This window comes from Colossoma macropomum, unplaced genomic scaffold, assembly GCF_904425465.1.
Source record: "Colossoma macropomum unplaced genomic scaffold, Colossoma_macropomum, whole genome shotgun sequence".
In the NCBI taxonomy this organism is placed as follows: Eukaryota; Metazoa; Chordata; class Actinopteri; order Characiformes; family Serrasalmidae; genus Colossoma; species Colossoma macropomum.
The window spans coordinates 1600816-1622178 of record NW_023496050.1 but is presented as its reverse complement, the minus strand read 5'-3'; the positions used below and the strand labels follow the sequence as shown (position 1 = coordinate 1622178).

General features: G+C 39.3%; 1 protein-coding gene across 1 annotated transcript; it reads right to left on the bottom strand.

The window, feature by feature from the left end:
* Positions 1–1756: 1756 nt before the first annotated feature.
* LOC118804497 lies at positions 1757–17191 on the bottom strand. The gene is made up of 11 exons (XM_036564984.1): positions 17155–17191; positions 15080–15905; positions 12654–12675; positions 12028–12504; positions 11802–11969; positions 11245–11334; positions 11007–11111; positions 10814–10903; positions 10593–10680; positions 6404–7069; positions 1757–3743 (listed from the first exon to the last, which is right to left on the bottom strand). The coding sequence occupies exons 1-11, from the start codon at positions 17189–17191 to the stop codon at positions 1792–1794; spliced, it is 4521 nt and encodes a 1506-aa protein (XP_036420877.1). The 3' UTR covers positions 1757–1791.
* Between the last annotated feature and the right edge of the window lie 4172 nt (positions 17192–21363).

The window sequence follows — 21363 nt, the reverse complement described above, 5'->3', positions numbered from 1 at the left end:
ACAAGGTAGCAGAAAAAAGATAAATTTGTTTACATTATCCATCTACCAGATACAATATAGTAAGATATTATAAAAGGGGATAAAGGTCTTCAGTGGAGAACTATTGCCCAAAACCAGCTAGAAACAAAGTCAACTAACACATAGGATGAAAAGAAAGATACAAACAACTACCCTGTGTCCCTGAACCAAACCAGGAGAAAATGGTAGCAAACAAAACAGGGCACTCACCCCCTGCTTTAGAAAACAAGTGTTACATGATTCATTAAAGAAACATCTAGGCTGATTAAGACAAGCTAAACCAAGGTGCTGGGTTTGATCTGGTCAGTGGGTGAGCAGATGGCACAGATGCAACAACCGAAGCAATCAACCACCATCTTGCTTTCCAAGGCCCTTTTATAGCTGGAGCACCCCCTGCTGTAGCCAATCTGAAGTTTAAAGTGCAGGTCCTAATAAAAGCATAGTGGAGCATGAAAAAGAGAAAGACAAAAGGGCAAGGCAGAAAAAACAGGCATAGGCACCATAAGGGTTGTAACACTATGAACATCTCTATGAGCGAGCTATTTGTTTTGCCCATTTAGAATTGGCACTTAGCAGTTGTATGAATCCTGTGGGGAGAAGTAGCAGCAGAGACTTGTTTTTTCTCAGAGGCGGAAGTTGGCTTCCCATTTGCCAGCCTCTTACTAAAATTTTCCATTCCATTTAAAATGGAGCAGCAGTTACATGTTACTGATGCTCCATTTAAGGTGAAATGGAAAATTTTGATTCAAATTAGAAGCTGGATAACTTCTGCCTTGCATTGTCTCCTCGCACTGGTAACTGAGTCATATTTATTTTTTATTTAAATAAAACAATAAACCAAACAGTGCAGGGAAAGTACAAAAAAAGACCAAAGGGCCTGTACTAGGCACTTTCCCAATTAGATTAACTTACATTTAGATTAGATTAATTAGATTAAGTGACCCTTATTAATCCCACAACGGGGAAATTTCACCTCTGCATTTTAACCCATTCGTGCAGCGAAACACCACATACACACTAGTGAACACACACCAGGGAGCAGTGAGCACACTTGCCCAGAGCGGTAGGCAGCCCTATCCACAGTGCCTGGGGAGCAGTTGGGGGTTAGGTGCCTTGCTCAAGAGCACTTCAGTCATGTACTGTTGGCTCAAGGGATCAAACCGGCGACCTTCAAACCTCCAGCCCACGACTGCCCCCAGGAAAATAGATACATTTTGTGCATTTGGGTGATGTCCTCACTAATGAGTTAGCATATTTGAGGTATTAGCATGGGTATCTGTCCCCTGTCATCTGTCTGGCAACTCGGTCACCATTCAGTCTACCACTTTTTGCCCCTGATTGTACTCGATTGAGAAACCTTGCCATTTCAAATAACATGGCTTTTTTACGTTCATAATTATCACTTTTAGCACTTTCAGGATTACCATAAATTGTGTTAAATGAAACTATGCAAAACATAAATGTAATAGATTAACAGGACATATCGTCTCAATATAATGCCCTTGATAGTGGTCAAACTTTGGTATGTTCAGTGATGTCAAGGAATAGAAAGCAAAGCATGAGGAATGCTCTTCTAAGATTGTTAAAAATAATACTTAGTAAATGAAAAAGTACATAAAATTATATTAGTAACTATTACACAGATTTGTGATCACGCAAAGTAAAACAGTATGAGCTTCAGGGAAGCTTCTGCTGGAAAGTGAACCAATTTAACATTAAGAAAACATTAAATGTTCTAAAGAAAACGACAGAATGGAATGCAGTTATATGTTGTTAAACATATGTTGTTAAATGTGTACTGAAACTACCTTTCATATCAGATTGTCTGTCTTCTTCCTCTATTTCATCCTTCTTTGTCTTACAAACATGATGAACAAATCGATCTACTCTTCTGCCCAGTGCTGTTCTTTCTGCCTCTACCTCTGCACAACCCTCTACAAATCCTTTGACTCTCGCCACTTTTACCTTTTGATCAAGTTTGACATAAAAATCCTCCTCTGCCTGTTTTCTTGCTATTCGTTCAGTCTGTGTTTTAAGATTCTCCATCTGTCTTTGGTGAATCTCTACAATTATTTCAAGATTTGTCCTTTCCACTTCACACCACATTGTCTCTATCTCCTCTCTCTCTTTTGTAAAAGTCTCCATCTGCATCAGTAATTGTTTTTCCATTTCCTTTCTGAGTTGTTCTTCTTTTTCATTTCTTTCTTTCTCCTCTTTCTCTCTTTGTGCCTCCAGTTGTTCCTTCATCTGTCTTATTTTTTCATTTGCCTCATTTTCTATTCGTTTCCTCTCCTGTTCTTCTTTCTCTTTTCTCTCCTTTTCTTTTAAATCTCTCTCCTCCTTTTCTTTTTGCTTTTCCCATTCATAATGTTTTTGCTTTCTAGCCTGCTGTAAATACCAGGCTTCCTCCATTGATGCAATTGTTTTCTCCCAATATTTCTGTTGTTTGTCTCTCCTCTTCTCCTCCTCCTCCATCCTCTTTATCCACTCTCTCTGCTGAGTGAACTGCAGCTCTTGTAGCTCCTTCTTTTTACTTTCCTCTGCACGCTGGATTTTCTCTTCCAGTTCCTTTCGTCTTTTCTCCTCCTCTTCTGCCTTTTGTTTATAGCCATGCTGTAATTTCATTAGTTCTTCTCTTACAGTCTTTTTCATGTCTTCTCTTTCTTTCTCAAACTTCTCTCTTTCCTCTTTCTGTTTCTTCTTCCATTCTTCTTCTTTCTTTCTTCTTTCCTCCTCCTCCTGATCTCTCCGTCTCTGGTCTTCCTCTCTTTGTTTTTCCCACCGTTGTCTGTTCTCCTCTCTTTCTCTGTTAATCTCAGCCATCCACTCTTGCATCTTCTTCTCATCTTCTTCTTTTCTTCTCTTTATGTCTTCTCTTTGTTTCCTTTCCCTTTCAGTCATCTCTCTTTTTATCTCCAGTTCTTTTTCTTTAAATTCTTTCTCTCTTTTTCTCCCTTCTGCTTCTTGTCTTTCTTTTTCTCTCTGTATCTCTATTCTCATACCCTCCATTTCAGCTTCATATTTGGTTTTCAGTCTTTCTTTCTCTCTTTCTATCTCCTCCTCTTTCTCCTTCAGTATTCTCTCCTGTTCATCTTGTAGAGCTTTCTCTACCTGCTGGAACATCTCATTAGTGTAGCAGCTTCCTCCATTCACTGTCACCATGGAGTCAATCTTCTCCAGTAGATCAGTGACCTGGGTGGAGCAGCTTTTATTGCTGTTGTTGAGCACATGATATCTGTTACCAAAGTCAAACAGAAATCTTTTCAAGGTTGGTCCACACTTCTGTATATATTGTTCAACTGTGTTTCCTTTTAGCAAATCTCCTTTACTGAAGACCACTATAGTGTACATTTTAGATTTCTCACCAAATGTATCTCTGATCATATTCACTGTGTCTTGCTCCTCTTGGGTGAAGCGCTGTCCAATGCTCAGCACCAGGAGGAACACATGTGGACCTGGAGCTGCCATGGAGATGCACTTAGTGATCTCTTTAGTGATCTCCACATTAGGAACATTAGTATCAAACAGTCCTGGAGTGTCAATCACATTGATCTGCCTCCCATTTATGTCAGCTGTCTCTTTCTGACACACAACAGTAACTGATCCACCAATATCTTCATTGAACATATCCTCTTTCCCCAAGATGGTGTTTCCTGTTGCACTCTTCCCAACTCCTGTCTTCCCCAGCAGAACAATCCGCAACGTCTCAGGGCCTTTTGATGAACCTGTACAGGGAGAGATCATTGAACTTCCCAATCTGCATCCCAAATTGTTGCCTTTTGATGCCCTGCAACAAACTTTGAAAGCTCTAAAAACTATTTTAAAAATCAACTTTAATTTATTAGTGTAAATTATTACATATTTCCTTTTAAAAATTATCAATTGACAGTAATTTGTTATATATTTAAAACTAATTTCTGTCATAATAAGTCTCCTGGAGTTTGTTCTTTCTATTACAAAAAGCAAAGTAATACAGTTTTAAAAATACAGAACCATAATAGTTGATGCTGTTACTGTTATTGACCATATTTATTCATTAAATATTATATTTCATTTATGCATATGATATTAAAAATGAGTAAATAGATCCTAATGAAAAAAGAAAAAGAGTGCATATCACACATTTGTGAAAGACTTACACTGGCTACCTGTATCTTTCAGATTTTAAACTGCTTGTACTGCACTCTAAAGTAATGTTTTTTCAAGGGTTCATTAATAAAGACAATGGCTCTATATAGGATATATAAAATCCTTCTATTCTAGTCTTATTGGATCTTAGTGCAGCTTTTGATACTGTTGATCACAAGATTCTAATCCACCTGTTTGAATACTGGGTAGTCTTCTTAGGCACAGCTTTAGAATGGTTTAAATCATATTTAGAGAATAGCCAGTTCTTGTTTTTTCTCGGAAATCATTCACCAAAGAAACATTTCTTGTGGAGTCCAACAAGGTTCAGTTTTAGGGCCTTTGCTTTTCTCTTTGTATGTTACCTCTAGTTGATGTCATTAGGAAACATATCAATTTCCATAGCTGTGCTGACGACACACAATTAACATTTCCATTCCTTCTGATAATCAAGACTCTATAGACAGGCTTATCAGATGCTGATTCAGATATTTCTCAGTGGATATCACAAAAAACTGAGATACTGATTCTTGATATTAAAACTCAGAAAAAGCTGCTTTCTGACAAGCTCAATTTTTTAGCTTCATGTATGAAACCTGGGTGTGATCATCATGTTCAGATCTGAGCTCTGTTTTATGCCAAATGTAAATGCAGTCACTAAAGTAGCTTTTTATCATTTGAGAAATATCACTAAAGTTCAGCTTCTTCTATCTCAAAGCGACGCAGAGAAACTTGTTCATGCATTTGTTACAAGCAGAGTTGATTACTGTAATGCTCTTCTCATTGGACTTCCTAAGAAAATAATCCATCCTCTACAGTTCATACAAAATGCAGCAGCATGAATCCTAACAAAGACAAAAAAGAGAGATCATATTACCCCTATTTTGAAAGAACTTCACTGGCTACCTGTTTCTTTCAGAATAGATTTTAAAGTTCTGCTGCTAGTTTTTAAGGCTCTAAATGACCTTAACGCACCCACTCGCATCACAGAATGTCTGTCCGTTTATGTCCCAGCATGTGATCTTAGTCCTGCAGATACTGACCTTCAGCAAATATCTTCCGTAAAACACAGAAAACATGGAGAGACTCTTTCAGTTATTATGCTTCTAAACTGTGGAACACAATTACATCTTCTATAAGACAGTCAAGCTCAGTGCAAACTTTTAAGAAACATTGAAAAATGTATCTCTTTCATTTGGCATTTAATTAAAACTCTGTCTCTTGGCATTCATCTTTTTAATTCGATCTGCCATTTTTTTTATATATGATTTTATATTAGTACTCATTTCTTATATTACTGTTAAGCTTTGTCACTTGTCTGCGAAGCACTTTGAGTTGCCACTGGCATGAAAACAATTATTTTAAGTGTGTAGTTTTTTAAAGTTCTAAATGGCTGAACACCTGTCTTTCTATGTTCCTGAACATTGTCTTAGATCTGCAGATTACATGCCTTCTACAAACTGACTGTACAATACATTTTTTAAAAAAATAAGTCACTAAATTAAATCTCTTTATTTTAGATTTCAATTAAACTTTTACCTTTCTTTTTTAGTCATCTTCTTAATTCTAACTATGTTATGGGCTCAATTTTAATTTATCAGTACCCTGAAAGTTTATTTATTCAATTTTATTTTGTTTCCTGTTAATGAACTATAGCAGTAATGGAAGAAAACCACTAAATTCAACATTATTTTCTTTGATCACTGTGACAGAACTTTATCACCTGCCTGTAAAGCACTTTTCATACAGCTACTACCTAAATGACAGGGGGGCATGTTTGAAACAACTCAAATGCAATGCATTAGGAGGCATAATTAATAGAATGTCCAGTCTTCACAATGCATTCTCACATCACAACAATGTACATGGTCACAGTATTGCATAGCAATATCATGATATCACGAGTGACTTTTATGCTGCTATTTTTTACTTATATTTTTTACTTGTATTGAATTTTACCCTAACATGCCACCACCATGTCAGTGTCACTGCAGTGCTGAGAATAATCCACCACCCAAATAATACCTGCTCTATGGTGGTCCTAGGGGGTCCTGACCATTGAAGAAAAGGGTAAAAGGGGGCTAACAAATTGTGCAGAGAAACAGATGGACTGCAGTCTGTTATTGTACAACTACAAAGTGCACCTATGTAGTAAGTGGAGGACACAGAATTGACAATAGTGTAGATTAGGTAGCTGTACCTAGTAAGTGCTCAGTCAGTATATACACATAATGATTTTTCTAAAAATAAAACATCTTACCTTGCGTTTGACTCCAGTTTCTCAGTGTGAGATCACTGATTTTCTGTTGTAGATTTTCAATCTGTCTTTTGTACTGCAGCTGTGTTTCAACCTGGGCATCTACATACATGTCCATGGTGTACAGGCTCCCTCTGCTCTCTGTATGAAGCAACTTCAAACATTTAATCAGCTGTGTTGAATCTGTTTCGCCATCAACAAATTTGTATCGTCTGCCAAAAGCCTTTATCAATTTCTTAACATTGGCATCTAGTTTTTTGCTCTGAGATTGCTGGCTGATCAGGACTATAGTGTTCTTGTTGAGTCCTGAACCGAAAATCCTCTGGATCATTTCCATTTCTCCTTTGTCTTCATCAGTGAGGCAGCCTTCAGAAATGACTATGAAAAAGGCATGAACTCCAGGACCACAGAGAGAGACACAGTGGAAAGCCTCCTGTATCAGTTCCTTTTCTGAGAGCTGAGTGTTGTAGAGAGCTGGCATCTCCACCAGAGTGACCAGATGTCCAGATACCTCTCCCATCATTCTCACATACACTGAACTGGACTTCTGTTTCACTTTCTTGGCCATGTGAGATGTAGAGAATTTTTTACCAAGTAGAAGTTTAGATATTGAAGTCTTCGCTTCTTTTTCCCTCCCAAGCAGGACTACGTTTGATCTTGGTTTGGGTGCTGAAAAAAAAAAAACCCATACATACACCATACATGTCAATTTTCAGTAACATAACATTAGAAAAAAATGACAATTTACACAAGAAATATAGGCAAATTATTAGTTGCAGAAATCTTATAAATCTGCAAATATTGCTTTATCAAAAGGTATATTTATATTTTAGATGTCATTTTAGCACAAACGTCAAGCAACCCATCATTGCATGAAAAGGTGAGAAACTATTGTACTCTGTGGGTACAAGTCAGCTGAAAAGGTGTTGAGAAGATGTCTTTCTCTGACATGGTTGAAATGTGGTTGAATGTGAAAGGTTTTTAGAGATATTTTTCCTGATGTCTGGGAAATTCTGCTGCCAGGAAGTTGTTGTAATTTTAAAGGGTATTCTTTTACAGTGTACCAGCCCAGTCAAGTGGTCAAATCTGCCCTTTGCCCTTTCATAAAGCATTAATAAAACTGTGGTTTTACACTTGTGTTACACTTTCCAATACTATTTTATAGTTTAATAGGTAACTATTCAGGAACTAAGCAGGGACGAATGAGTAGTGCTGCATTAACACTTAAAATAAGGTAATTACTATTAACTGCCAATGAGTACTTTTTATTACACAGTAAGTCATAGTGAACTGTTGATTAGGGTAGTTCACTGTTAACTGAACAATAACAACTGAGTCTTATACAGCTCTTAAAGAACTACTTAGTAACCATGGTTTCTTAAAATAACTAATCATATATCACTGATCAATTCAACATTAATTGCTTAATAGCATCTAACGGGCTCCTGGTGAACTACTAACTAATGTAGTGTTTTACAACATTTCTAAAAGTATTGAAATGCACTACACAGTGTGCAGTCTCTGTAATATGAAGGATTATATCTCACATTATTATTCACAGAAACAGGTATCCTCAGAGAAGATGGGAGGCACCAGACCACACTGTACTGACTGGTGTCCCTCATGTGTTTGTTTTGATCTTCGTATTTGGCAGTGTGAACCAAATTGCATATCAGCACCTACAACTGAGGCTGTGTATGCATTGTGTATCTCCAAATTCGTTGGGAAAGTTCTGCTAAAGATTACCAATTGATTGTCTAATCTAAAAATATGTTAGATAATGAATGCGTTGTAATTGTGTTTTTCATTAGGAGATATTAATGATCTGAAACAGTGTTATAAAGTGAAACACATGGTAACTAAAAAGACATGGACTGAAAGTAAAATATTACACTGGTTGGTCTAGATTATGAAATAAAATATATGTCATTCATTACGCATTTTTACATGTTTATGTAACTAGAAAATACATTACTGGGATCAATTTTTCATGTATCACTGTTGCTCTTAATGAGCCAACTAAGCCTAGAAGCCATTGTACCCCTTTTATATAAAGGCTTAAACCCTTTCGCATGTAAATTCTAGTGTTTTTCAACAGTCTGCCGAAATTTTTTTCAGCACGCACATTTTTTGCTGAATTTTCAGTACGTTATTGTTGCATAGCATATACAGGTTATCTGCAGAATGCTCTGGGGAATCAGTAGGCTACATGGAAACAAAATAAGATGATGGATCCTGTAGGATTTTGTATTAGACTTTTTGTTTTGTTTTGTTTTGGCAACAATTTTGGTAATGACAGGATATTGCGCAAGTGTTCAGATTAACCTTAATCCTCAGCATTTAATATATCTGTAAGAAAATATGCAAAAAGTAGATCACTCCTCCTATTTGCTGTGGGAAATCTCCACCATTGAACAACTACCTGTAGGTAAATCTTGATGGAAACTGAAAACATGCATTCCTGGATTGCAGCTGGACAAATGTGCTTATTTACTACTTAATTAATTACAGACTATTTCTCATGACTTACATACCATATAGGCAAAATACACCATCTTCAAGGCTGACTGTTATTGTCCTCAAGAACTTTAATTAGTGTAGCAACAGTTCCTCACATTCAGTACACTGCAAAAGTTAAAGGCAGCTAAGAACATTGTATTAAACCATTTATCTTGGCAGTATGTTTTTGTGCTTTTATAAAAAAACAAATATTAATAGAATAAACAGAAATAAATACAGTACGAATGAACAAAATTTCTAGTTTCCATAAAAGTATTTCTTTCTTGTAAGCTACCCTGAAGAACAAAGTTTGGTTCTAGATTTCTCTGGTAGCAGCGGCAAAGCTGAAGTTCTTCTTTGCCAGCTTGTTGTTCAAATTTTCAGTTCCACCTTAAATAGTACAGCAGTTAGATCCTGGTGCCTATACAGGGGCCAGAATGCGACTGCATCACCTTTAAGGTGGAACTGAAATTTTGAATAAGAGGCTGGCAAATAGGAAATCAACTTGAGCCTCATGTAACATACCTCACAGTCTTACACACAGTGTAATTTAAACTAACATTACTGTGTGTTTAGAAGTCTTAATCTTAAAGCAGCTGGTAAAAAAGATCAGACATCTGAAACAGCATCACTGTGTAATTAGGCTGCTGTTTATGAGCAATTATATACATTTATGGACACAGGTTGTGGAGAGTTTAAGTTTTACACAGGTTTTGCACAGCAGCACATGAAGCATTTAGAGATCATCAAAAAGAGTACTATTAATTTAGACACAAAAAATGAAAAGGGCTTCTTTGGAGACTTTTTTGCCTTACAACACAATTTATGTACCTCCATATTGCATGTATTTAAAAATATGTTTAAGGCGAAACCTTATTTCAGAACTATCGTACAGTGGGTTCAGAAAATATCCAGAGCAGTTGATTTTTTGCACACTTAAATGTGTTTAATGGATTTGATGTTGAATGGATATGATTGCCATATTTACTTACCAATTTACATTTAATCACCCATAATGAAAACAGGTTTTTATTTTTTTTTTCAAAAATTAATTAAAAATCAAAAAAATTAAATCTCTTTTTCACAAAACTATTCAGACCCTTTGCTGTGGCACTCCAAATTGTGGTCAGGTGTATCTTGTGTGTTTGAAAAAATATTGAGCTGTGTCTAGCTGGAGTCTTCCTTTTGCAGTTTCAGTTGACTGGAGATAGCTTGGAATGGCACACACATGGGTCTTTAAGGGTCCACAATTCATGCTATACAGTAAATGCACTACACACTGTATAGTAAATGCAATTGTTTTTAAGTCAAAGGTGAATTGTACACTTGAGAAACACATTTTGAAACAAAATATTAATGTGGACAGGGCGTGATACTGTCATGCATTCCTCTGGCTCAGAGGTTTCCATGGACTCCATCTCCCAGACTCTTCTGGGAGATCACATGACTCCTGACCCTCCAGCATGCTCCAATCACAGATCTCTCTCTCCTGAATACTAATCTGTAACACCTGTTGACCTCTCATTAGCTTTACTATAAAGCCCGGGCTTTTAGAACAGTTCAGTGCGAGGTATTGTTACGGGACGGCAGGGAGGCGGACCGAAGTGCAAAGATGAAAACCCATGAGAAAGGGTGTTAAATAAATTTATTGAGGTAATGGGATGTGAATTTGGCACATTGGGATTGAAGTGACCCAGAGCCAGGCTGAAGGGCATTACCCGGTACTCATAATGCCCAGTGGAGGCCTCCATCCTTCTTTCCAACGAAGAAGAAGGCTGCTCCTGCAGGAGAGGAGGATGGGCGTATGAAACCCAGCTCCAAAGCAGGGGCAGGAGCAGTAGCAGCACTGGCAGGCTGAACCCCCTCAGTCTGTGCCCTGACCAGAAGGGTCAGCTGCTGCATCATGTCCTATACCTGCTCATGCTGGCCAATAACGGCACCCTGACTTTGCAGGGCAGTTTTGATAGGTTCCAACTCTGCTGGGTCCATGGTGGTCACACCTTTCTGTTACGGGATGGCAGGGAGGCAAACCCAAGTGCAAAGATGAAAACCCATGAGAAAGGGTGTTAAATAAATTTATTGAGGTAATGGGATGTGAATTTGGCACATTGGGATTGAAGTGACCCAGAGCCAGGCTGAAGGGCATTACCCGGTACTCATAATGCCCAGTGGAGGCCTCCATCCTTCTTTCCAACGAAGAAGAAGGCTGCTCCTGCAGGAGAGGAGGATGGGCGTATGAAACCCAGCTCCAAAGCAGGGGCAGGAGCAGTAGCAGCACTGGCAGGCTGAACCCCCTCAGTCTGTGCCCTGACCAGAAGGGTCAGCTGCTGCATCATGTCCTATACCTGCTCATGCTGGCCAATAACGGCACCCTGACTTTGCAGGGCAGTTTTGATAGGTTCCAACTCTGCTGGGTCCATGGTGGTCACACCTTTCTGTTACGGGATGGCAGGGAGGCAAACCCAAGTGCAAAGATGAAAACCCATGAGAAAGGGTGTTACATAAATTTATTGAGGTAATGGGATATGAATTTGGCACGTTAGGATTGAAGTGACCCAGAGCCAGGCTCAGACCGCGATGTACAAATTGGTGGTCCGTGGAGTTACCGCTGCGCCATTGGGCAGCACAGGCAACAATGGGTAAAACACCTTAAGGAATGGGAAATAAAAAGGCGGGAAACATGGCAAACAAAGGAAACGCTGAAAGCAGCGTGCTCAAACTAAGGCTGAACTAGAAACGTGAAATAAAATATAATGAGAAAACAAAAGACTCTTCCACAGTAATTATGAAGGGAAGGCAGACTTTATGTTTCACTTGTTTGCTCTTAGAGCAAACACCTTTTGTATGGCTTGGAGCAGTTTGTAGCTCAGAGATTTGGACCACGGCTGCCCAAAAAGGGTACTGTAGAGACATGGAACACCGACTTCTCCAGCTTAACGTATAGGCGGTTCTCCAGCAATAGCTGCAGGATCCGCCTGACGTGCCCGACGTGTTCCTCGAGGGAGCGACTGTAAATGAGTATGTCATCGAGGTAGACGTACACATTAATGACCCAGGGCCTCTCTGAGGACTGCATTAATGAAGTGCTGGAAGACTGCCAGGGCGTTCATTAGCCCGAAGGGCATTACCTGGTACTCATAATGCCCAGTGGGGGTGATGAACGCCGTCTTCCATTCATCCCCCTGCCTAATGCAGATGAGGTTGTAAGCATTGTGCAAGTCCAGCTTAGTGAATATTGCGGCTTGCTGCAGTGCCTCAAATGCTGTTGACATGAGGGGCAGGGGATGGCGGTCTTTTATGGTGATGGTGTTGAGACCACGGTAATCCACGTAAGGGCGGAGGCCTCCATCCTTCTTTCCAACGAAGAAGAAGCCTGCTCCTGCGGGAGAGGAGGATGGGCCTATGAAACCCAGCTCCAAAGCAGGGGCAGGAGCAGCAGCAGCACTGGCAGGCTGAACCCCCTCAGTCTGTGCCCTGACCAGAAGGGTCAGCTGCTGCGTCATGTTCTGTAACAGCTGCTCATGCCAGCCAATAATGACACCCTGACTTTGCAGGGCAGTTTTGATGGGTTCCAACTCTGCTGGGTCCATCGTGGTCACATCTTTCTGTTATGGGATGGCAGGGAGGCGAACCCAAGTGCAAAGATGAAAACCCATGAGAAAGGGTGTTACATAAAGTTATTGAGGTAATGGGATGTGAATTTGGCATGTTGGGATTGAGATGACTCAGAGCCAGGCTCAAACCGCCGACATACTGATCGGCTGACAAAGGCTGAACTAGAAACGTGAAATAAAAGAATGAGAAAACAAAAGACTCTTCCACTGTAATTATGCAGGGAAGGCAGACTTTATGTTTCACTTGTTTGCTTTTAGAACAAACACCTTTTGTATAGCTTGGAGTAGCTTGTAGCTCAAGCCTTCTTGTGTCTTTTTTTTTGGAGTAATTTTGGGGCAATTACCCTCTTTTGTTTTTCCAGCTCTCTTTTCTTTTCTTTTTTTTCTTTTCTTTTTTTTCTTTTCTTTTCTTTACTTTTTGTTTAAATACCCACCTGGGCTGCAGACCGTACCGGTCACCCCTCTACAAAGGTGTGACAAAGGGCTGCTGTTTGCCACAGCCTTAAGTAGAGGAGTCCACAGGTGTGTCAGGTTGGGCCTAATCAGCCTGAGGGCTTCTGGGAATTGGAGTTCTCCTAAGTTATGGCACTTCTCCGCCGTCGCCCTCTGCTGGCAGCCAGTGGCGCAGGCTGGGCACCATGCCACTGTCGCCCCCTGCTGGCGGCCGGTGGTGCAGACTGGACCCTTATAGGTATTGCTTATTTCTTTAGCTACTGAGCGTTTGTTTCCTGTATTGCATTTTCTGGTTTTGACTGATCTTCTGTATTTTGACTTACCCTTTTTTGCCTGACCCCTTTTGGATTGTTTTTGCCTGTTGTTATGTTTGTGTGTCTTTACTTGCTGCCCTTTTTGGATTTGACCCGTACCTGTTTCCTGAGTTTAAGGTTAATGCTTGCAGACTCTCCTCTTTAGCTCATCCCACAGGTTCAAGGTGACTGGAATGGCCATGGCAAAACCTTGGCTCTGTGGTCAGTGAACCATTTTTGTGTTGATTTTGAGGTATATTTTGGATCATTGTCCAACTGAAAGATCCAACTCTGGCCCAGTTTCCTGGATGAGGCAGTCACATTTTGATTATTATCTGGTTGTATAGCATACCATGTATCCGAACAAGTTGTCCAGGGCTTGTGGAAGGAAAACAGATCCACGACATTACAGATCCACCACCATACTTCACAGTGAGCTTCTTTTCTGCATGGCTATCTTTGTATGTATGCCAAACCCTTTCTTCAAGGATGTTCCTGTATTTGGCAGCTCTCATCCTCAATTCTTACCTGTCCCTTTATCCCTGCTGCTGAGAAACACCCCCATTGCTGCCACCACCACGTCTCACTGTAGGGGTGGTATTAGCCACGTAATGTGCAGTGCCTGTTTTTCACCAGACATAGTGCTTGCTGTACTGCACAAAGAGATTATTTTTTTGTCTCATCAGCCCAAAGAATATTTTACCTCATGTTGCTGAGTGCTTAACATGCTGTTTAGCAAACTCCAGGCAGGCTGTCATAAGCATTTTATGTAACAGTGTCTTCCATCTTGCCATTCTGCAGTAAAGGCCTGATTTATGGAGGGCTGTAAGTGTCAGTCTTACAGGTTCTGCCATCTTTGCACAGGACTTTTGGAGCTCTTATAGAGTGACCACCTGACAATAATTGTGCCACAGCAAAAGGTTTGAATACTTTTCTGAATAAGAGATTTTAGTTTTTATTTATTTTTGACTCTAAAAACATGTTTAACTTCATTATCATTGGAAATTAAGTGTAGATTGATGGGTAAAAAAGGAAATTATATGAATTACATCAACAACACAATAAAGTGTGCAAAAAGTCAAAGGGTCTGAATACTTTCTGTATCCACTGTAGGTGGCATCATGTGCCATCTGATTGTAGTTTTGGAGACATTCTGACCTTAAGACTACCTAATGTGTGAATATCTCCAGTTGTGATCCTTGTAGAATCTTTGGCCACTCCAACCATACTATACCGTAATCATCCTCACTGTGTGTGCAGTCAGTACAGGCATATGTCCTCTTCTCATCATATTCTTAACATCTCTGATTGCTTTAAAATTCTTAATTTTTCCTTGATAGTGGAAATGGGCATTTTCAACTGTAGCCATTTCCTGATTTGTGCAGCTCATCATTCTGTATTCTGTATTCTCTGCTGTATTCTCTGGTCTTTCTTGAAGTGATGGGTAACTAAGGGAACTTGGCTTTTGTGTTCCTAATCACCCAGGTGAACTTTAAATCAGTTAATTTCAATCACTAGAATTTCTAGGGGTGTCACTAATTGTGGAACACACAGATTGGAGAAAAATATTCACTTCATGATGAGGAATCTATTTCAGCGATTTTTAATGTTTTCTTTGTGTTGTACATGTGGATTTTGGATAGATTTGGTGCAGGGTACATCAGGGTGTAACAATGAAAATCTAGGTTGAAATGTTGTATAATGTTATCAAGGTAATTTATCTAAATAACAAATAATTCCAAGAACTGATTTTTGGAGGAGCCCTTGAGTGACAGTTTAGGTGGATGAAGTATAGCCAGAGAGGGTAATAAAAATGTTACTTACCACTTAAATGTTTGGTCACACTGGTCATTAGAGGTGTTTTAATTTTCTCTTGCTTCTGTTGAGGTAGATCACCTTCAAATCCTTGCTGTTTTGTTTGATCATATTCATGCAGTTCTGTTGTCTCCTCATGTTCCTCCAGTTCCATTTGGTCATACTCTTGTAGTTCTTCTGTTTCTTCATGCTCTTGCTCTTTTGTATGATAATCCTCTTTCACTTCTGTTGTTTGCTCAGACCCTTTCTGTTCTAAAGAAAGTGGAGCCTCCTCAAACTCCTCACAGATAAGGCTCCCTCCATTCTCTTCAACTATCTTTTCTATCATTTCCACAAAAGTTGCACAACTAAACATACTCCACTCTAAATGTCTGTTACTGTATTTTGTGATGACTTTCTGTATGATGTTCTCCTGAACTGGGCCTGCACTGGTGCCAGTTTCTTTGTCCTGTGTTGACAGAACCAGGGTGTATTTATGGGCCTCCTCAGACAGAGAGCTGAAGATGTGATCCATTCGGTTGCTGTCTGTCTCAGTGAAGTCATCTGGCTGTAGAACCAGCACTATAACATGAGGTCCAGGAGAACACAGAGACATGCACTCTTTAATCCGCACTGTGATCTTATACATAGAGAGTTCAGGATCAAACAGGTGAGGAGTGTTGATGAGGGTGATATATCTTCCCTCCACATTTCCTCTGGCTCTCTCACTGTGCCGCTGTACTGAAGGAGGAGGAGCTTCAGTATCAAACATGTCTCTTCCCAGGATCGAGTTTGCCACTCTGCTGATCTCTGAGCTGTTCTTGCCCAGCAGCACAACCCTTAATTCAAACGCTGGACAATGAATGAGAAAACATAAAATATGAAGGTATGTCACACTTACTACACATCAGATATTTTTATGTTAATATTTCTATGATTAACAGCTTGTTTTGTGGATAAACATGCATCTTACTTTCAAATTTCTAAGCACATTTTCCTTGTTCAGTGGTAGATACACACAGCATCATTCAACTGTTATGCCTACCATGGTAATATCTGTTTCATAATATGGTTATAATTAATTCTAGCACCTTTCAGCTTTCAAAATGAATAACTAGACATGAAAAATAGCTGTTTGTAGCTTTATTTAAAGTTTATTTAGAATTTTCTGTAACATTTTCATGTTTAATTTTCTATTAAGAAGAAAAAGAAACTTGCAGAACTAAGTAGTAATTGTACTGGTTTAGTTTTATGGTAGATGCTATCTACACATAGGTCTCTATTTTCATGCCAGCACAACTGCAGTCTAATGGTAAAATGCTGACATATTACTCATTTGGTTTGACGCAAACCCATTTGCTCTCATTTTCTATTTATATATACTGTTTATGGAGCCTTTAGAAATATAAATATGTTTCTTAATAATTATGGCTAATTTCATGAACTACAGTGCTTGGTAAAACATATTTCAATAATGTAATATAAGTTATATATTTGAATAAAAAAAGACTACTACTAATAATAATACCATTATTATTATTATTAATATTGTTATTATTATTATTATTATTATTATTATTATTGAAAAATATGTACTCAACCTAATATGGTTGTTTAACTAGTTGAAGTAGGAAAATAACCAATTTAATAGGTTTAGGTTAGTGCTACATCATTTAATAAGTTATTACTCTCAGAGTTACGCTCAGTAGGTTACGTGGTAACTTGCCCTTACATCCCATAACAATGTGGCTAGGGGGTTAACCATGAAGTGAAGGTGAAGGTGAAGATCTAAAAAAGAAGTTTGCCAGCTCAGCCTCATTCACCAAGGCAGTGCGCGTCCATAAATGTGAGAGGTGAAGCTTCTGATGGAGAACTAAAGGGAGGCGTGTAATTGTTTTGCTGTTGAGTTAAAATTTCAACAGTTGTTCTCCAGAATTATATACAGCATCTTTAAAAAGTAACTACACCCTAAGACCTTTTTTTCATTAACAGCTGAAATGCACTGTTCTGTAACAATAAAATATACCAGCCTTGCTTAAAATGTCAACACATCTTTCCAAACTTACCAAAAAGTCATGGTCATGGTCTGACTCTGCAGCACCCCTCTGGTTCAACTCTGCTATAGGCACGGATGACATGTCTTCGTACTAACGTACCATGACACGTCACAATATGTGAATCAGTCAAACAAAGTTACCGCCCCCTGATGATGCCCTAGTTGGGCCGCACTCATAAATATGAAAGCACAGGAGCCTAGAGCGAGGAGACTAGAGACCACACACTGAGCACACACTCAGCACCACTTCACAACGCTGCGACATGCCAGCTGTCTGTACCAACTGTAAATAACTTGATTAATCTAAGCTTAGTTTGCAATAAAGATATTGGACCAATTAAGTGAGGATTCTTGCAAGTCTCCATAAAGCTGCCAGTGTTGCATCCGATTCACGTTTCCCTCCACAACTCAAACTCTCGGGCACTGCGCTCACTGAACAGAAATCAATGGCAAGCAACACTGGAACTACGGAAAGCGAAACGGTTTAGGAAAGGTTAACGTTAAATGGTCATTGTTACCGACTGTGTCGACCTCTCATCTGTACAGCCTTTCTTGAACTTTTTTTCTCGCTTTCTGTGGTTCCAGTGTTGCTTGCCATTAATTTCTTTTCCATGAGTGTGCATCTGAGAGTTCAATTTATGAAGGGAAACGTGAATTTGAGTGGGAACTGAAATGGATGTGACAGTGGTAAGTGCCATGAACAGCTTGCAGAATGTAGGGATTTAGGGCCTTTGCAGCAAACCCTGGCTGACCGGTGATGTAGTCTTGATGTCAAACTGAATTAAACTTAGACAGTGTTCAAAGAAATCCATGGAATTCAGTGCCTCTAAGTAATCAGGACTCTGCTGAACACATAATTAGAAGCTGGCTGTCACGGTTTTATGGAATGTTTTTGCTACCATTCAGATGCCACTGCTGCTCATTGCTAATCATTTTCTGGCACTATGTTAGCTAACTCTTCTGCGGTTTGAGTCAGTGGCTGATACTGTTGTGCATATAAATTTTCAACCTCGTAAGACCTCTCAGTTGCTAAAGTGCCATTTGATTCTGTCACTCTCCATATTTTTGGTAGCTAACGTATGCTAGCTCTAAAAACACAGCAGCCCAGCCCGCCCGGTTTCCCTCACAGCCCCACGTCCAAACCCATAGATCACTGCAGTGCCCCGCCCAGCATGTTGTGTTGAGCCAGTGACGCTATGGCATTTTGAATGACTCTGCTTGGTCACTGTGCATGTAATCAACAGCAGACTATTTTTAGTTTGAGTCTATGTCAGTCAGACACATTACAATGTCTGTATTAGAGTTTGTTTCGAGATCCTGCCCCTTTGAGAGATCCACCAATCATCAACATACAGAAGCTGAGCTTCCATGCAGGAAGTACATGTGAAAAGCACACAATAGCCTCACAGACTCCCAGTGTAGCATGCTGTCCAGGCAAAACCCATAATGGCATTGTAACAGCCTGTCGTCCAGTAAGCGCTGATCTTTGCTCCACTAAAATAGCATGTATTTGAATCTGTCATTGACTTGCACTGAGGCCCAGTGTATCAAAAATAGCTGATGCTATTTTGCTCTCAGAGCATCACCTTCTCACATGTAAACCTGGGAACGTTAACAGTTGACATTGAAAAAAAGGACAAATGTTTATTCCACTATACTAGATACATCTCAGAATTTTGCATAGCAACGATATTTAATTCAGCATTTAGTAGATGCATTTAGTAGCTCAAATGGCCAACAAGAGATTTGTATATTATTTTACCCTGCTAACATTACTAACTGCAAAACATGAGTACCTTAACATGCCACAGACATGACTGAGAAGTCCGAATGAGCAAGGCTAGGCTATCAAGAGGTAGAAAAGATATTTCACTGTTCTCAGTGACCCTGTTTACACCTTGTCACTTAATGTGACTAGTATCTGGATTGTATCGTGATAAGATTTTAGCCACATGCATTTACACTTGGTAGTAGTAAATGCATCTCTGGTCAGTCAGACTGAAATTTGATTGCTGTGTGGGATGGAATATGCAAATCCTTTCTTTGGCCAGAACCAATTACCAACTGTTTATCTGTGGACACTTATAGTGTTGTTGCTCTTAGCTTTCTTATATGTTAGTTGCAGGTTCTTTATCTTCCATTGGCACTACAGCCATGTTCTTTGAAAGCCGTTCTCTGAAAGCTGTTTAGAGATTTGTTTGAACATTGCATTGTTCCTATATATCGTCTGCAATTTGTTTTGCACAGTAGTGTCTGTCCATATTGATGTTAAGCATTTTTGTTTCACCCAGGGCCCCAAACTTGTGCGTCCTCCATGATTATCTTCTTCTCAGGCACCAATGTATTGCATGGGGAGGAGTTTCAGTTGTACTGGGAGGGGTTTTGGTTGTCCAATGTGTAGATGGATGTGTTTACACTGCTATAACATGTGGCTCAAATGTGGCTCAGACCACCTTCTGAAGTTGTTTGAGTGATCAGATTTGTATCTGTTTTAAATGCGTCTTGGGTGTGTTTACACTCACTTTTTCATGTAACTTGGCCTTATCCAGATATAATCCTGATACTCAAGATGCATGAAGTGACCACATATAAATAGGGTCGGTGTTACCAACAAGCCAACATCCACACACATCATCCTCTGAGCAGCCTCATGTAAAAGATGATGACTGCCTCTCATCTAACCTTAACTGATTGGGTTATGACGTAACCCACAGTGGTTAAAAGATTTCCCTTTGCTTTTACATGACCAAAGCAGTTCAGTAAAAAAAAAAAAATCTTGTTTATAAATGTGAGTTAACTCTGTCTGCTTCCTTTGCACTACTGATTTTGTAGAACAGCACTGTTGGATAGCCCTGCTGAAAAAGAACCATTAGAATCAAAACCTAATGGTTTTGCTTTCTAATGTGAATTGGCTTAGTGGTTTACAATAGAGACCACTAGTTTCCTGTAGAACACCTTTAGATCCCATTAGGAAACCACCAAATGCATTTAGAACCAGCCACTGGTCTCATGTTAAACCATTAGGATCCTTAACATTGTGATATCAACTCATTAAAAAGCCAAAACACATTACAAAACCATCAAGAACCAGCGGAAACACTTAATGGTTTCTATGGGTTGTTTTCAGAGGGAGATGACTGACAAAGTAATGTTACAGCAATTCTGAGACTAAAAAAAGTACTGTTCGCAGCATTCCGAATGTAAACGGTACCTAAAGATGATAACAGAGTGGTCTTTTTTCCATGGCAGCTAGCTGTCATTAGAATATCGTCTTCTCCAGCCTAGCTAAACACAGCATGCTCCACAAGCAAGCATCAACTTTTTATGCAGGTCATATATGCGCATGTGCAAACTTCCACTGGTTTCCATACATTCATACTGTATATCAGACGCAGCTCACATAAAGTAAACAAACAGCCCCAGAGTGCAGTGATATAGCTAGAGTAGATATTTTACTTTGCAATCACTAAAAATACTGAATTTCAGCAGATGCCAGCAATACAGAGGTGTTGTTATTCATTTCAGTGCCATGTGGCGATGACATTTTAGGGTAATCCGTGCTTCTCATGTAGTTTTAAAACAACCGCCACTGATTGTATGAAATTGGAATGTCGCCTTTTCAGTCTTAAAATCATACTTAGACATGATACTTAAAGTGATTTAATGTTAAACTTATACATGACATACTTCAGATCTATTTTAATATAGTTTTGTAGTAATCAGATCCTTACCAGTGCCTGAAGACATTCCGTGACTGGACTCAAGCTCAGGAAATTCCTAAAGAAAACAGTGGAGGGTCCAGATAGGAAGATAAGGTGTGAGAGCATGGGATTCTCTCACTGCGGCTTGCTCACTCAGTGTAGTTTCATCCCTGTGGCGGAGTACGAGTGCCAGAGCTGGTTACAGTGGAGCCTGCCCACTTTCTATCTTTCTCCTTTTATCAAAAACATGACTACAAATTGCCAGAGGGCACCTGCAAGCGAGTCCCCAAAGAATGGGAGTGAATGGAGCCAAAAACGAAAAATTCAACTTGTTTTTAACCATTTGTGTAGGAACTTCTTTTAATTCAGGAAAGGAGAAGGATGCAATTATTTAAAAATGAAAGAAAACTTATCACTATCTGTCAATTTTTCAAAAAAAAAACTAACTAAGTAAACTAACTAAAAAAAAGTAAACTAACTAAAAAGTTTCCCAGCACTAAGAAAAACAATCTCTGGCATGGAAAGTGACTGACTGAAAGGCCTCTTCAGTTTC

Excerpts from the sequence above, each read along its gene's own strand:
- LOC118804497 (XM_036564984.1), bottom strand. The coding sequence starts at position 17,191 with ATGTCATCCGTGCCTATAGCAGAGTTGAACCAGAGGG. Across the intron at positions 11,335-11,801 it reads CGGTGTTCCATGTCTCTACA|AAAGGTGTGACCACCATGGA; the intron begins GTACCCTTTTTG and ends ATCCCGTAACAG. Across the intron at positions 11,112-11,244 it reads TTATTGGCCAGCATGAGCAG|GAGCAGCCTTCTTCTTCGTT; the intron begins GTATAGGACATG and ends CCTCTCCTGCAG.